This window comes from Cibotium barometz, chromosome 50 (assembly GCF_041138505.1).
Source record: "Cibotium barometz isolate CiBa-2024 chromosome 50, ASM4113850v1, whole genome shotgun sequence".
NCBI classification, from domain to species: domain Eukaryota; kingdom Viridiplantae; phylum Streptophyta; class Polypodiopsida; order Cyatheales; family Cibotiaceae; genus Cibotium; species Cibotium barometz.
In genome coordinates, this window is record NC_141095.1 from 42,269,197 (window position 1) to 42,285,709 (window position 16,513).

At 49.2% G+C, this 16,513-nt stretch overlaps 1 protein-coding gene across 3 annotated transcripts in view; it reads right to left on the reverse strand.

Annotated features, from left to right (window-relative positions):
* Positions 1–494: 494 nt before the first annotated feature.
* The window catches only part of LOC147610120 (uncharacterized), a 42,610-nt gene continuing 26,591 nt past the window's right edge, over positions 495–16,513 (reverse strand). The window contains exons 3-4 of one of the 3 annotated variants that reach the window (XM_086787162.1): positions 1,353–1,551; positions 951–1,149 (exon numbers count right to left, since the gene is read on the reverse strand). In XM_086787162.1, coding sequence (XP_086643288.1) covers positions 1,098–1,149; positions 1,353–1,551 — 251 coding nt within the window. In that variant the 3' untranslated portion in view covers positions 951–1,097. Of the gene's footprint in view, positions 1,150–1,352; positions 1,552–16,513 lie in introns of all 3 variants that reach the window. The other 2 variants (XM_086787165.1, XM_086787164.1) reach the window with 2 other exon arrangements.

Here is a 16,513-nt window from a genome sequence, read left to right on the forward strand (position 1 = left end):
ACTAATGAATCCCCATATCTCAACCTCCTCCTAGTGTAATGTTTCATACACTTCTGTTTATCGAGAATATGTTACTCTCTTCTAATTACTTATCCTTCAATACATGAAACATCTTGGGAATAATCTGATATAGCTGCCTCTTTCCAACTTACTGACAATGCCTAATTCCTGATTTCAACAAAACAGAGACTTGTTTCACTCTACTATTCGTGCTGCTTATTATAACACAGAAGGTCTGCATGCGTTCTTGACTTGTGTATCCAGAATTATCCAAAGACTCGCAGTTTCATTTTGGTGCCAACAGTATCTTGAGGCTAACAAAAGCCATTCACACTGGATGATGTAATACAGAAGTAAATACGATCAACAAACATGAGTTGCAAGAACAGGAAAGAGAAAAAGAACAATGCAGATTTGACAGCATGCATGGCATTTCCGAGGTAACTGTCAATGGGTCTGCCCACATACGATTTTCCCATGTCATAGCAAAAATATGCAACACAAAACGACTTTCCCATGTCATAGCAAAAATATGCAAGACAAAGGCTGTGGGTATGATGGTGCTAGAACAAGCATTTAATGTTCTTTCCTTAAGTTAGAATGCAACCATATTACGTTACCTCTTATGTTTTTCACACCAAAAGACTTATCCTTGATGAGTTACAATGGGCGGTGTTTTCTAGGGCACACTACTTTCTTGAACACCACAATCTAGACAATGAATGACAAACAAAAGGTCTTCCAATTTGCTGCACATAAAACATGCAAGAACAACGCAAAAACTGGAGCTTTCTCCTTCCACAAGAATGTGCCCTCAATCCAGATACATAATGTTTTCTCTGCACAAGAAAATCTGGCATATGCTGCAAAACTGCTCTTGAAGAGCTTCCATTTCCACAACCTTGCAATTGGATGGATACAAGCCTGAACTATGAGGAATGAGATGCCACTTTTAATCCTTCACTGATATCTCACAAACTGGAGATGCAGGGTCCAAGTCTGGATGTAAATCCACCTTGGATTTGATGTCTCCTATAAGCACTTGGTCACCAATATCCAGCTCACCTACGTCTACCTCCACAACAGTTGGAAGCAGTTCAGGAACACATGACAAAGGAAGATAGTTGTAATACTTTTTTAGCAAGCCTCCTGCAAACGATTTATGAGATTAAGATAACAAATCGCAAGACAGTCTGACCTGATACAGATGTTCACAGCATATGGTATAAAAAAAGACTTCTGGTGTAAAAGTCACATCAAATTCAATATCAAAAGTTGTCATACTAGAAACAGCTTCCTCAGCTACAAGCAAAACACTACATTGAGATTATGTCCTCGTGACTCTAGGTTACCTTTCATGCTGCTGTCTAAAGAGGAGAGGCAACATAATGTTACAAGAGAAATGTATGCTATTTGGCTCACGGGAGAAGACATTTCCAAACATTGTTCCTATGGATGCCACATGGGATGGTAGATAAACGACTCTTCTGATTATGGGTTGTAGTAGCATGCAGCACTTGTTTCTGCCTCCACATGTTTCATCAATCGCACCTGCCATGCCACGCAACAACTTCCCACACTTCAACATCGATTACAGAAAAATGACATATTTTGTTCACGATCTTTCTGATTGTGGATTGTATAGCACGCACTTGTTTCAGACTCAACATATTTCATCAAACGCAGCGGCCATCCCACAGCCATTTCATCAACCACACCATCAATCAAAGCAAAATGATCTCTCAATTTCTTTCCCCTCTTCTCCAATGCGTACATCTCCTTTGAAGACATGGGATTTCCCCATTTCGGCTCTGTTGAAAACTGAAGCTCCTTAGGCATTTTCCCAAAGCCCTGGCTTGGTCATGTTTGCATATGTTAAGGCTCACATTCAAGAGGAGTGCCATTTTTCAGCAGCCTGGATGCCCAAGATGCTGGTTTCACACCATACAAAGAGATCTATGCAAAGATCTCATGACAAAGACAGCAGGCTAAGAAAATGATTGGGCAATCACTCTGTGGGGACAGACGGAGCTCATAGAACTAGCAAGTGGCTGGAAACAACAAGCAGGTGCATGGAACAGCAGGATGCAAACAAGAAGCAGTTGAGGGCAGCAAAAGCCCACATCGATTAACACTAGGACCACCTGATTGGCAAGTTTGTGGCGAGGTAACAACCAACCAGCAGTAGGCCTTGTCCCACAGCTACAAAAGTGCCTAAAAAAGTCTTACCCCTCTCCTTCACAGTTCATTACAACCTCCTCCCCTACAACATGCAAGAGCCTCCATCAGCAAATACTGAATTCAGCCATTAAAGCCATGGCCATCCTCTAGAGATAAGGTGTCTCCGTTCATCAATCTATTGTACAAGGAAGCCTAGAAGCAAATCAGTGCATGCACACATAAGGACACCGTTGAACTCTCTGGACGATAGTGTGAAATTACAGGACATAGTGACAAACCAAAATGAGACGACAAATTCGGCAAGGATTCTTAACAAAAGAACCCAGCTGAAGGTGAAGTGCCGAAGTGCTCCTCACAATGATCAAGACCCTCCTTCAAATGGTCACGATGGTGGGATTACACAAAACTTTTGAAAGCTTGATCACTGACTTCTTTGTATTCTCCAAGATAAGATGGGTTTGTGATAATGCTCACCATGGGGTCTCACCTTCGTGGGGTTCAGCTTGGTTGCTACATGAATCTGTGATTCTTCTGTCTTAGGTACTGAGCTGGCATTATCAGAAAAAACGAACAGAATTCTTCTAGGTCATCTTTTTTATCGTAAGCCATATGGATGGTGTGAATGGTGGAATGTTCGGTGGCGAGGGCTTGCTTGAGGTAAGTGTATACTATTTGATATAGTTGCAAGTTGTATTGGGTTTGTTGGGCATGTGACAAAGTTGGTGCGGTAAGTGGACTTCATTTACAGCATGGTAAGTAGACTTCACTTAGGGTCTTCAAGGCTAGCATAGGGGTGAGTGAAGTAGCTCTTCATTGATGGAGTAGTTTAGGTGACCGAGTAGTTCCATGGGTTTGAGGAAGTGATATTCTTTAGTAAAGAGTGTAAAATTGATGTAAACAAGTGGCACCACATGGTACACTTGGACAAAAGTGGATGGGATTCAATGGAGTACAAAATTGTGGTGTTCAAGAAGGAGATGGCTTGGTCAAAGAAGAAAAGGGTGTCAAGGGTCGCTGTGTTGATGATGTAGGATAATAATAAGGCATGGAAGGTGGGGATTGAGGTAGGGTCCGATAAAACGATACGGAGATATTGAATTGAAGCAAGTAAAGGGACAGGGTATGCCTTATGAAGGTAAGGGTATCCCCAAGGGACCAATCTCATGGTTGGCAACAAGGTGTTGTAAGGGAAATGGACCATGAGAGAAGCATGTCTAGCTTCTTTTGGTCGCATCCTTTCGACAACCAGGTGTCATCCAACATCGTGGTTTCCAACATATGGATTTTGGTGTGTGCTTGGGTGACGACGGCTTCTTTATGGTGGGACGGAGGAGTTTTTGGTAGGTGGCTTCTCAAGCTACCCCTTTGGCCATGGTTATATTCCTCATGAAAATTGGTCGCACCCTTCCTATTGGGTGTCATCCACCAAGGCAAAGAATTATTCCCTCCACAAGGGACATCCATGTAGAAACCATGTCTACCTCATCCTCACTATGTAGGAAACCTAGAAAGCAACCAGGCACACACCAAAATCCAAACCACTAGTCTCTTTAGTTTTACTGTGTGCACAATCGCTGTGTGTGTGATGTGCACAATTATAGGGAAGAGGCCTAGATGTAGCTAAAAAAAGGATACAAGCAATGTGGGTAGTGAGTGTCAGGTTAGTGCAAGCCGTATGTGAGCTTTGGCCTTTGTGCACTAATTGTGCCCAAGAAATGGTGGGTTGTTAGGTCGAGAATGGGGATGCATGTGATTTGGACTGTCCCAAGAGGAAGCTCTTGGACTTTCTTGGGTATGCTTTTGGACTATGCAGGCATATACCTGCTCTAAGTATACCAACTCTACACTGGGGGAGCGCTCGTTCTACTCACTCATTGGGGAGCCAATATAAGAAATAAAACGAGGGTTGAGAAACGTTTTACTTTACCTACCAATTTGTTGGGAACCGATTGCTTCTTCTTCTTGATTTAGTGCCGAGGGCAGATCAGGCTTGGTTTACGGTGTCAAATTATTCTTCGTTCTTGCTAGCGTCTTCTCTTCCTGAGGTTTCAAGAGACCCATCAGCTACTCCCTAAAACTTGGCACCAACTTGATTAGCTGTTCCACCGACATGTGAATCAAATGCCACTTCAGATCTTACCATAGATCATACAGCTGGTGTTCAGATTCTATGAGCCTACTCGGGTACGCCACCTTCTTTTGTGCTTTCGCACATCCATCCAGCCATTATGTCTCTACACCTTGCATTGGTGGTTGCATCTCCACTGGCAAGGACACTTCACCTTCCTCTTCCAGTTTCATCTCCAAGACAATGAATTATGATTCTGGTTGGCCTGAGATTTTCCGGCTACTTTTTTCGCAACACCTCTTTGGCCTGCTGATTTTCCACCCGATCGGACACTTCCATCTGGATTTTGTGTTGTTCCTTCAAGTACTGAACTGGCATTACCAGAGAAAATTGACTGAATTTTTTGACCAGGCGCCAAAGCTCCAATACCACTGTTACATATTGTGTAGCGGAAGTCTTCTTGAGCATGATTAGTGACAAAGTACCAAACAATGAAAGAGAATTGAAGTTCGCAAATGCAGGATGCACAGGAACTGAAGGAAAATCATATACACCAAAAGGTGGTTACAAAGCTGAAGTAGGCAGCATGAGGCACACCGTAGGTGCAGCCAATATCCCAGAAGATGCGGAAAAATGAGATGATACAACTGAGGGCAAAGCCCATGCTTATATAGCACCTAGGGAGCCCAGTCGGCCAGTATAAAGTAGGCCAACTGGGGCATAATGTGGAACATGCCAGAAAAGGTGCCAAAAAATGTGGAAAAAATCTAGAAAAATATGGGAAAATTTCCCAGGCTGGGTGAGGTCCTCCAGAGGTGCAGGAACAACAGGGAAGCACCCTGAACAGTGGAGACGACCCCTCCAACACTTCCTCTTCAGCTCCACTGAAGAGGTCCGATACCGGCACATGGAAGTAAGTGATCCAAAGTTGGTCTAGAAAGCGCCTTGGTGAAGATGTCTGCCACGTTGTCCAGAGTAGAGCAATAGGTACCGAGCACCACGTAGTCATCAACCATATGATAATGAACGACAATGTGCTGGACTTCGAATGGAAGACCAAGTTCCGTGCAAAAGCCATGGCACTTTGACTGTCGGAGTAGACAACAATAGGCATCGGAGGAGGGACATGAAGATGATCAAGCAGTTGATGAAGCCACAAAAGCTCTTTGACCATTTCAAAGTACGATACTCTACTTCTGTTGAAGAACCGGAAACTTTAGGCTGCTTCTTCGTTTGCCAAGAAATAAGTCCAGTGCCAAGTAAGCTACAATAGCCCATAGTACGCCTCCGGGTATCTAGGTCACCTGCCCAGTCGGAATCTGAATATCCAATCAAATAGAGGCTAGAGCCATATGAAATCCCATGTGTCAAGGTGTCTTGTATATATTTGAGAACACGAACAGCAGCCTGCCAATGAGAAGTATGTGGTGCTCAAAGAAACTGACTTAGAACACTAACGCTGTAAGCAAGAACAGGCCTTGTAATGGTGAGATGAATAAGCGAGCCGACAAGCTCTCTATACTGAGTAGGATCATGATAGGGTGGAGAGTCATCGTTCTTACTCAACTTCTGATTTGGCTCCATCCAAATTGAGGAGATCTACCAGACTACAACCCTAGAGTGCTAGCACGCTTATAGTTAATTTTGCATTGATGACTTCCTTGATGCATCATGCGAATGCCTTCTACACCTAAGGAGGCCTTACAAATTCCTAAGTGGTAGCTTGCGATGAAGGTGGAAATGGATGCCACTAACAGAAATCACACATGGGAACTTGTTCCCCGCCCTTCTCATAGGAAGGTTATTGGTGTCAAATGGACTTATACAGTGAAGTTTCTTGCCGATGGTTCACTCGACAAATATAAAGCCTACTTGGTGGCTAAGGGCTATGCCCAGAAGGAAGGCGAGGATTTCTACTACCCCATTTTGTTGAGGAGTGTGGGGAGTAGAAAACTGTCTCTATATGCTGTGAGAAATGCTCGAGAAGTAAACTCACCACCATTGTCAAAGCGCACTTTGACGACTTTGAGACTAGCATCGGCCTCCACCATAGCAACCCATTCTTTTAACATTGTAAATGTTTGTGATTTTTGGGACAAGAAAAGGACCCAAATCTTCTTGGAAGAATCATCCACCAATAAGAAAAAATATCTAGCTCCTCCAAGTGTGATCGTAGTCATAGGTCCGATCAAATCCATATGGGCAAGCTGAAGAGCAATGGAAGCCCTAAAAGAGGCCTCCTCATTGTAGGCATATGCTCACTTATGGTAGTGCTATGTGTGAACAGGGCTTAAGCAAGGGCACTTTTTCCCATGTGGTTTTTCCCCTTGGACATCAAGTGTGAAAGGACACTCTAACATATAATATTTTGTACTTCTATATTATATGGATGTGGCACACATGCAAGGGTTGACTTGCATTTTGTGGATACCACACTTTTGGCTCTCTCTCTCTCTCTGGGTGCTGACCACAGAGGATATTGAGGAGATCCGCCAGTGTCCGATGCAGCACATATTATGAGATGGAGGTACCTCCATAGTGTACCTTCCAGTTCCAGTTTCATTTTCTAGGTGCCAGTAGTATCATCTTTATTTTTCATTTTCTAGGTTTTTTTATCCAGACATTGTATCAGATCCACCATGATGTAACTTTTGGTCTCATAGGTCATTATGGCCTTTTGAAGACGTTAATATAATATAATATCTCATCTCATCTCATCTCATCTCATCTCTTCTCTCTCTTCTCTCTCTCTCTCTCTCTCTCTCTCTCTCTCTCATTTCTGTGTGTGAGCTATTCTACCCTGCACCTAACCCTAATGTGCAGGTTTTTGTGTGTGTGTGTGTGTGTGTGTGTGTGTGTGTGTGTGTGAGTCCAACACCCAACAATTGGTATCAGAGCTGGGAGCTGGCCTTGGTATTCCGCCTGTGGAGAAGCAGCACCTGCGAATTTCCGTCGGTTCTGTCCGTCGCTATGGATTTCCGTCTCGACGGACCACCTTCCGTCCGCCGGACTTGGCCAACTCTGCCGCCCAGAACCGGCGGCACACCACCCCCGCCCAGCCCACGGGCGGCACCGCCCTCTCCAGCCGGCGGCGACAGTTCTGCCCGAAGAGCTCCGCCGGTAACCGGTTGAGGTCCTTTGCTCGCCGTTCCGTTCCATTCCGGCCGACCACAGTCGCCGTTTCTCTACTCTCTGGAGAGTAATTCCCTGCTGTGTAGGGGCTGGGAGTGGGGTGTGGATCTGTGAAAAAATGTAGTAATCTGTGTCTGTCGTCCCCCCTCTGGAGCTGTCTGAGCCTGTAATGATGTCTCTGTGACGCTGTATGTCTAGAATGAATCTCCCTAGTATGCGTTGGTCTGCTGCCTCAAAGATCTGGCGTAGGGAATGTGGCTCTCTGAATAAAATGGGATATCTCTCTCTGATGGCTGTATATGCTCTGCATCTACATACATAATGCTCCTCACTCTCCACCTCCTCTCTGCAAAATCTGCATACCCTCTCCTCTCGAGGGATCCGTGCTGCTCTGCCAATCTCGATCTCCAATCGATGTGATGAGACTCTAAGCTAACCAATAGCTACTCGGGAGCCATGTGGTAAAAAGCCCTCCATGTATCTAGGCCTCTCTATAAATCCATCATCAGTGATACTCATGAAGTGATCTCTTTAGTGTAGCATCTTCGGTGGAAGAGGCTATGTAGGTGATATCCATGTCTCTCGTGTATAGAGCTGCCATAGGTCCTGACTCAATACTCTATTCCTCTCACTATGAGAGAGACGGATATGTGGTGCATCCCTGTCATACTGGAACGGTGGTAGATGATCCATGTCTAGGCCATGCTGTGAGAACCAATGTGTGACCTGTGCATACCATGATCCTCTGTCTCCTGCCTCAGCCCAGCTGTCTAGATGCCTCAAAAGCTCTGTATGACAATCTGTCCTGTGGCATCTCTCTGAATCTGTCTAGCACTTCAGTACACCCGATGAGGTCCTAACTACCCACTTAAGGCCCCGCCCTCCGAAGAGAGTATTTGCTTTGATTGTTGCAACTGAATGAGAACAAGCCCCAACCGATGATGTAAGGAAGGGCTATTTTAAATGCCAAGATTGTAAATAGAATAATAGGCATTATTAGGTAGCAACTATAAATAGAGCCATAGGCATGAAGTAGGTGCGATTTTTGGCAGCCTAACAGCGCAAAATCGCCTCCCTTCCATGGCCAAGAAGCAGCTCCTTGAGTAGCTCTTGAAGAGAATGATCCATGGCTTCATTATTGGTAGAGAAAGAGAGGAATACTGTGTAGTAGAGAGCCAACTTTCAAGGTTTCCATGAAAGCTTCAAAGGGGAAAAGGGGAAGAAGAAGGACACTCACTTTTCCGCATTTTTTTGAAAAAGAACCCTAAAAAGATGGAAAAAACTCTCTTCTCCAAAATTTTGCTCAAACCATAGTGTAACACTCCTTATCCCCCCAAAATGAATTTGACACCCCATATCTTGCAAGATTACACTCAACCTTGCCTAAAAATCAAGAAACTAGTGCAAACTTTTTATTAAAAAAAACAAGAAAACCAGAAAATGTGTGCTCAGATCCAAGAAATTGTTCACGCCCAGCCCTTTCTGCGCGCACCCCCCCCCCCCACCACCGTCTACCTACAACCCCCTCTCCCCCCCTCGTCCCGCCCGCACCCCCTATCCCGCCTCAACCCAGGCCTCCCCCCACCCCCCCAGCTTCTTGCTTTGCCTGCACCCACCCCCCCTCTCCTCCCTCCTTCCTGTTAGAATTGTGCATCTTAGTGTTATGGGGCTTTACCATTTATCTGGGTATTTTATTGTATTTCTTCTATTTATTTGTCTTGTGAGTAGTCAAACCAGCCCTAGAGGCCGTCAGCCAGCTCACTCGTGCACTATATAAGGAGTTCCCCATTATTCACTCCTCCATCCATTTCCCTTGCACATAGTTTAACATCCACTTGCTGGCCATTGCCATTGTAAAGCTTTACTGTTGTTATAAAAGGTGATCTTGTCTAACTCTCTCATTCTCCTTGCACTCTCTCATATGTTTACTGTTTATGCTTCCGCCTTTGCTATCTCCTTCATGGTATCATACGCTTAGGTCTAAGCTGCTCCAAACTCTGCACATCTGCCCTCCTTTGGCTGTGCGTTTTTTCTCCACATCTCTCCCAGCCGCAGATCTGTGACAACAGTGGCTGCGTTTCCCCAACAGTGCTGCGTTTTCAGGTCCAGCCAGCCAGCTGTTTGCTGCAGGCCAGTTTTGGTGGCTGTGTTTTTCTCCTACAGAGGTAATCCAGCCAGTTCACATGTCACGACCCTCTGTTTTTCTCTCTCTCTCCCACGTTTCTGTGAAGGGCAGGGCAGGAGACAGAGGCATACAGGCTGCTCGACTGGTTCTCTCCATAGGCGCACAGTCAGGCTGCAGAATCAGCAATGCTTTTCTCTTCGCAAGTGGTAGGCTGCAGGGTCCTTTTGAGGCACATACAGGGCCGCAAGAGGCAGACAGAGCTGGTGCAGGCTGCAAGGTCCTTTCGTGCGCAGGCACACACGGGGCTGCAAGAGGCGGATAGAGCTGGTGCAACAGACTGGCGGGCTGAACTGCCATGTCTCTCTCTATATCTCTTGCTAGGAGGCAGGGCTGGATTGAGCATGTTTTCTCTCTCTCTTTGAGGACTGGCAGGGCTGGACAGCAGGGAGCGTCGGGTTGGACAGCAGCCTTGCCCATGTGTTTCTCTCTCTCTCTCTCTCTCTCTCTCTCTCTCTCTTGGGAGGAGGGTTTTGGCAGCTTGGAGAGTGGAATCCAGGGACTCTTTATGGGCTGTTTTTGGTTGGCAGCAAATTCAGCTATGTGCTTGGGTTTCTAGCTGCAAGTACAGGTCAATTGAAAGTGTTTCTTGGCATGGGAGTGATGCAAGCTCGCATGGCTGTGTGCTGATGGAGCAGATTGTTTTCTTCCTGCTAGAAAGGAACAGAGGGACCTACAGTTATGGGCATCTCTATGTTTCCAGATGTTTCATGAGGGAACAGGAAACTAGATGTATGCCGTTGTTGGCACTGTTGTTGAATGGTGCTGTGAATGGTTCTGTATGAAAACAAGACAAAAGTTTCAAAGGGAAACAGGCCTACGGGTTTCACGTGGAATCAAGTCGTAGGTTTCTCGAGGAAACATGTTTATGGTTCTCCAGGAGATAGGTCACATGCAGGCAACATCGGTCACGGAAGTGGACACATGTTTGGTACAGCCTTGCTACTGATTGGACAGGGGACAGGCAATCCATGACAGAGATGGATAGTAACCTTGGAAGGTAGAGAGGGAGTGTATAGGTGTGTCTACTGTATGGTATGCTGTGTTGTGATGCGAGTTGTTTGCTTCTGGGAGACAGTTTGGGAGTCTGTGTTGTGACGCAGAAGCACTAGATGTGTCAGGGTGTGATGATGTTCATAGGGTGAGAGGCTATGGATGGTTGTGGCAGCCCTGATCATGGGAGAAAGCTTCTGTATGCAGACTCAATGTGTGAGAGTCTTTTGATGTGAACAATGGCTGGACTTGTTTGTGGATGCCGAGTGGACAAGAAGCCATGATGCAGGATCTTTGCAGGCTTCAGGAGTTCTACTGTGACGGCTGAGTTTTCAGCCTTATTGTAATCAAAGCTCTTATAATCAAAAATACCGCAAGGGGCGCCACTGCGTTCTGGGGCCAATCAGTGTCCATGTACTGTTTGCAGGAGCACTCTGGCTCCCCCTGTTTGTTTTCCTTTTCTAGGTCCTCGATGGTGTTGAAGTGTTTTGTGTGCAAGTTTGTTTTTGCACCGCCCTTTGGTTTTGTCTGAAGACCGAGGCCGGTTTTCAAGGTTCCGTCGCCAGGACATCATCGACTTTCTCAAGTAGGCGAGCCCATGGTTACTCTGGTCGAGACAATCGCCAACTTTCCTGAGGGGGCGAGCTCGTGGTTGTCTCGTGTGTCACATCAAAAGCTTCAACATGTGGAAAGTGAAAAGGAAGTGCAGGAGGCAGTGCAGGATTGTGTGTCTTTGCCTATATGAGGTGAAGAGCAAAAGCTGAAGATGAAGCTCAAGAGAAAAGACACCAAGGACAAGAAGTAGTCAGCCAAGAACAAGAAGCAGTTGAAGTGTTATGGTGCAAAAGATGGGTTGAAGGCTATGACTTTCGACACTTTGTCACCGGTGGTATCTTCACGGAGGCTTCATGGGTTCGGAAGACAGTTTCTTTCTATGTTTGGCAGTGGTGATCTACTATGCTTCATTGGGGACTTGTGCTTACTACTTGGGTGGAGTGCAAGCAGATTTTGGGTGCCTAAGGATGTATCAGATGAGGCTCAGACGGAAGCGAAGGAACTTTATGAGGTTCTTATTCCCGAGCAGATACTGGCACACAACGAAAGAAAGGTACAAGGTAAAGTTCCCCATCGCTATCTTGTGAAGTTCAAGAGCCGTTCACTGATGGATGCGAAGTGGATGGAGGAGGGTGACTTAGCAGATTCACCTCAGGAATTGCAGCTTTATCTTGATGCCTTTTGGAGTCAACTCTTGTTACGGCTCATTCAGGTTCAACAGAGCATAGGTCTGGAGCATTGCCTGATGCTCAAGAGGGGGGTAGCACCTCCGCTCTCTTGTTACAGACAGGCTCAGTTGTCATCTAGGAGTCGCTTGGAGACATCTTTGTATTCACCCGAATGTACTGAGGCTGACAGTACATTTGCTTATGGGACTTCTATGATATTGTGTACTAGTCACATGAGATGGTAAAGTTGGGTATGGTTCACAGTCAGCCGCACCTTGAACTATAACTGCAACTATGGATAACTCTGTGGAGGGCATAAGTCTTCCGAGCAATCCTAGAGTTGGTTTGGTTCATGGATATATGGATTGAACTCTATTTTTTTTTTCTATGAAAAGATCCTTTCATTAGTTATAAAAAAGCCCAATGGACTACAAACCCTCTCCTGCTCATAAGAAGGCAAAGTAGAGACCAATCAAGGCAGCTAGGGAGACTCTCCCTAGGTGCAAAAAAGTACAAATAAACTGAGAGGCTATATCATACAATAGGAGGGGGGAAAATCCAAACAAGTGGCCTGTAGTGCCAGCAGGGGGTACCCGCGTGTAGAGTATAGAAAGGGCCGCTGCGCCAAGTGGTGTGGAAAGCCTGGCGTCGCAAGATCGCTCAATCCAAGTCGCCCCAGATGCGGTCATACTGTCCTCGCAGGGTGTGAATCAACTCCTGCCAGATAGCCCGAACAATCTCTGCTGGTGGCTCTAGTCTCCCCTCAAAAGCCCTGAAACAACGGGCTCTCCAGGTGAACCATATGGTGAGGCTGCTGAGGAGCTCCCATCGTAGATCCCTCTCCTGTGTCCACCGGCTGTCGAGAAATCCGGTGAAGGAACAAGGCGAGGCTGGCCCCCAATGAATCTGATGGCCTAGCTGGCCTGCTCCGTCTCGTATCCCATAGCTAGCCCTGACAAAGTCGACCAAGCGGCTCCCCACATATACATTCCCTCTGGAGAGAAGGGGGCCAAAATGTGCAGAATCCTCAGCCAAATCTGCTGCGCCTGTGGACAGCCCCATAGGCAATGTCGCTGTGTCTCCAATGGGTGGCCGCGTCGGACGCAGGCCGGCGGAAGGCCACTGTAGACAAGCCAGGTGCCAACTGCAGAGCCCCTGTGGGCAACCAGCCACTGGAAAGCCGAGATCCTGCGTGCCTGTCTGCTAGCCCAGAGCATGGTCCAAAAATCCTCCAGGAACTCCTGTGAGAGTCCCTGTAGCCGCCAATGCTCCGATGCAGCTGGAGAGACCATCCTCCTCACAGTCAAAATATGCCTCCCCAACTGAACAGTGTACTGGAAAAAGGTGATCTCTGTGGCCTCGGGGGATGCATAAGGATCATGCCACTCGTACTCGCCAGGGTCCCACTGGAGCCGGGCCAAGGGGCGCGCAGCATATGCCCATATGCGCCAATCAGAGTCCACATCTGCAGGGTCTGGATCAATATGCCACTTCCGAGAAGCGGCGGCCACTACCCGTATCCTCTGAAAGATGCACTCTGCAACCAAAGGCGACTCCGCCTCCACTCTCTGAAGTCTGCCCTCATCCTGTATCTCATAGTAGAGGCATCTACCATCCTCAGTGCAAGCTCTGACAGCAATCAGGATCTCCAACTGTATAAAGGCTCCCATCCACCGTGGGGCCGCTGGCTCGAAAGGCGTGAACCACTCCTCAGTGAGTGCCTCCTGAATGTCATCCCTCATAATCAGCCCCCCTCTGAAGTGACTCAGCCTCTCCGCCTGGATCTCCTCCGGGAGACTGCAAACGGCCTGCCAATCTCCAAAACTGCATGCTGGGCTTGCCGCCAATGGTCCCCAGGCTAGACGAGACCGAGAACCCAGCATATGACCCTGCTCTGTGCGTACCGCGGGGCTCCAGATGAGCAGCTGTCTGGCCCGCTCCTCATCACAAGTGGGAGGCCTCTGAGAAAGCCCCGGTCTCGGCAACTCCCAAGCTCGCAGGATGCTCAAGGCAAATCTGTCCTCCCATCCTCTACTGAGGCCTGTCCTCCTCATCTCTATGAAGATCCACCGTATCTCTGGTGCCCAAGTGTCCCCTGCTGGGGGAGCTCTAGCCTGCAGCCGCCGCTGAAAAAGAAGCTCCTTCCAAGGCTCAGCGCCTGGAAGCAGCCCCCGAACGATAAGCTTCCCCAACAAGGCTCTACTCTGATCAGTTGGATCTATAATGCCCAAGCCCCCCTAGGCCAGCAGAAGAGTAATAACTGCCCAAGCAACCTTTGCTCGGGCCGGCTGACCATCCCGCCCTGACCAAAGAAAGTTCCTGATCAGCCTCTGTACCTGGCTGATGCAAGAGCTCGAGAAAATCCAGCAAGACGTGATATACCACATAGTCACTAAAAGCACCTGATTTGTCACCACCACCCTCCCAGCCAAGGAAAGCTGAGCTGTACTCCAATATAGAAGCTTCTTCCGAATGCTCAGAAGAAGCGGGGCGATCTGCTGCTCAGGTGACAAATCAAATCCAATCTGGCATCCCAGATACCGCACTGCCGTGCCAGGAGGAATCCATCTAAAACCCGGGTCTGGGCTCCATGCTGGAGCGGGAGCGCTACTGATCCAAAAAGCTGCTGTCTTGCGCCAATTGATCAATGCTCCCGAAGCCACACCAAAAACCTATAGAGACTGCTCTGCCCTCTGTAGATTGGCCTCCTTGCCATGCAAAAACAATCCCATGTCATCAGCAAACTCAGAATCAAGCAAGTCCTCACCCCGGACTGGAAGCTGGAGTCCTCTCAAGCCAACCTCCTCTGCTGTTAGATACATGCTCATAGCCTCCGCAAAGAAAAGAAAAAGGAACGAAGCGAGAGGGCATCCCTGACGGACTGATCTGGTCAGCTCAAAACTCGGCTCCCGTCCTCCTGCCATCAACACCTGGCTACGAGCTGTGGAATATAGAGCCGCCACTCCTCGAATCCAGTCTGGCTCAAAACCCAAGCGAAGCATAGTGCCCTCCAAAAAACCACAATCGACTCTATCGTATGCCTTCTCAAAATCAAGAAGCATAACGACCAAGTCCTCGCCGAGAAACCTAGCTCGGGCCGTCGCCTCCCAAAAGGTGAAGATGTTGTCAAGGATACTGCGTTCCTTGATAAAGCCTGAATCCCCAAGGAAAGGCTGGATCCTCAAACTCAAGGCCTTGGCTAGGCAGGAGCTAAGGCGAGCGGGGGGGGGGGGGGGGGGGGGGGGAGGAGGGGGGGAGAAGGGGGTGGGGAAGGAGACGCTGAAAATGCGGGAGAGGGAACGGGAGGAGGCGAGGGTGGAAGCGAGGCGGGGGGGGGGGGGGGGGGGGGGGACGGGGAAGGGGAAGGGGAAGGGAAGGGTGGAGGTGAAAGGGGGGGCGCTGGCATCTCCTGATCCTCAGTCTGCGCTGGGGTCTCCTCCTGGAGGGGAGCAAAGCTGTTCCTCACTGGAACCCAATGATGTTGAGGCTATGTCTGCTGCTGCGTCGGTCTCGGGGCATGCTACTGTGGCTGTCTCCCTCTACGGCGCCCCTGTCTAGGCTGCCAATCAAAGGTCTCTGTGGGCTGAGCAGGTGTCCCAGAGGCTGCCTGCCGAGCCGCATCTGTGGACGGGCCATCGGAGGTCTGCTGCTGCGGTGAAGGTAAAACTCTGACCGAAGGCATCTAGCCACCACTGAAGCTGCTGTGGGGCCAGTCTCAAGCACCGATCCCACCAATGATCCTATCCTGGAGAGAAGCGGAAGGTACTCGCGGCGAAGTCCAGGAAAGCAAACTGTGACGTGGAATAGGTGCTCTCCCTGCTCGGCCGCTGCTGGGTCGAAACCATGCTGCCAATGTCTGAAGAAGGCCCGAGCGCCCCTGATGTCAAGGGGACTCATGGCTAGGACCTGGGCCACGCTCTGTCTCAAACTCAATCTGGTAATGGCCGCGGCCCAGTTAACTGAACGTCCAGGATCTTGCCCACATCTGCAAGAAGGCGGGCCTGGAGAAGATCCCGGATCTCCCCTTTGCTGGGGCGGGTGCCAACTATACGGCAGATGGTGGAATGTGCCTGGAGGCGTTCCACCTCTGTGGTGAGGCTCGCTTCCTCTTTTGGCGAAAGAGAGAGCCTGATGGGGGTATCCTCAGGTGCGGGCGAGGGGGCTACGAAAGAGTCCCTATGAGGTGGGGCGGGAGGGGCCTCCATCAGAGTCTGAAGCTGAGTCGAGGGCAAAGCGGGACGGGGGGAAGCGCGGAGCGAGGAGGGAAAGACCGAATGCGAGGGGGGGAGGGGCGGATGACAAAGGGGGGGGGAGGCGAGGGGGAGCGAGGCGCGGGGAGGGAGCGGGAGCGGAAGGGCGTGAGAGGGGGGCGCGAAGGGCGCGAGGGGGGGGGGGGGCGGGAAAAGGGCGAGGGCAGGCGGGCGCGAGGGGGGGGGGGGGGGGGGCAGGAGTAGGCGGGGGCGAAAGGGGGGCAGGCGGGCACGAAAGGGGCAGGCGGACGCGAGAGGGGGGGCAAGCGGGCAGGGGGCGGGGGGCGGACGGGTGCGAAAGGGGGCGAAGGGGCAGACGAGTGCGAAAGGGGGGGCAGGCGGGCACAAAAGGGGAGGGCAGACGGGTGCGAAAGGGGGGCGAGCACGGCGCGGGGGGGGGGGGGGGGGACGACGGCGCGAGCAGGCGGGACGAAGGCGTGAGCAGGGGGGAGGGCGAGAGCTTCAGCGAGCGCAAATTGTTCAG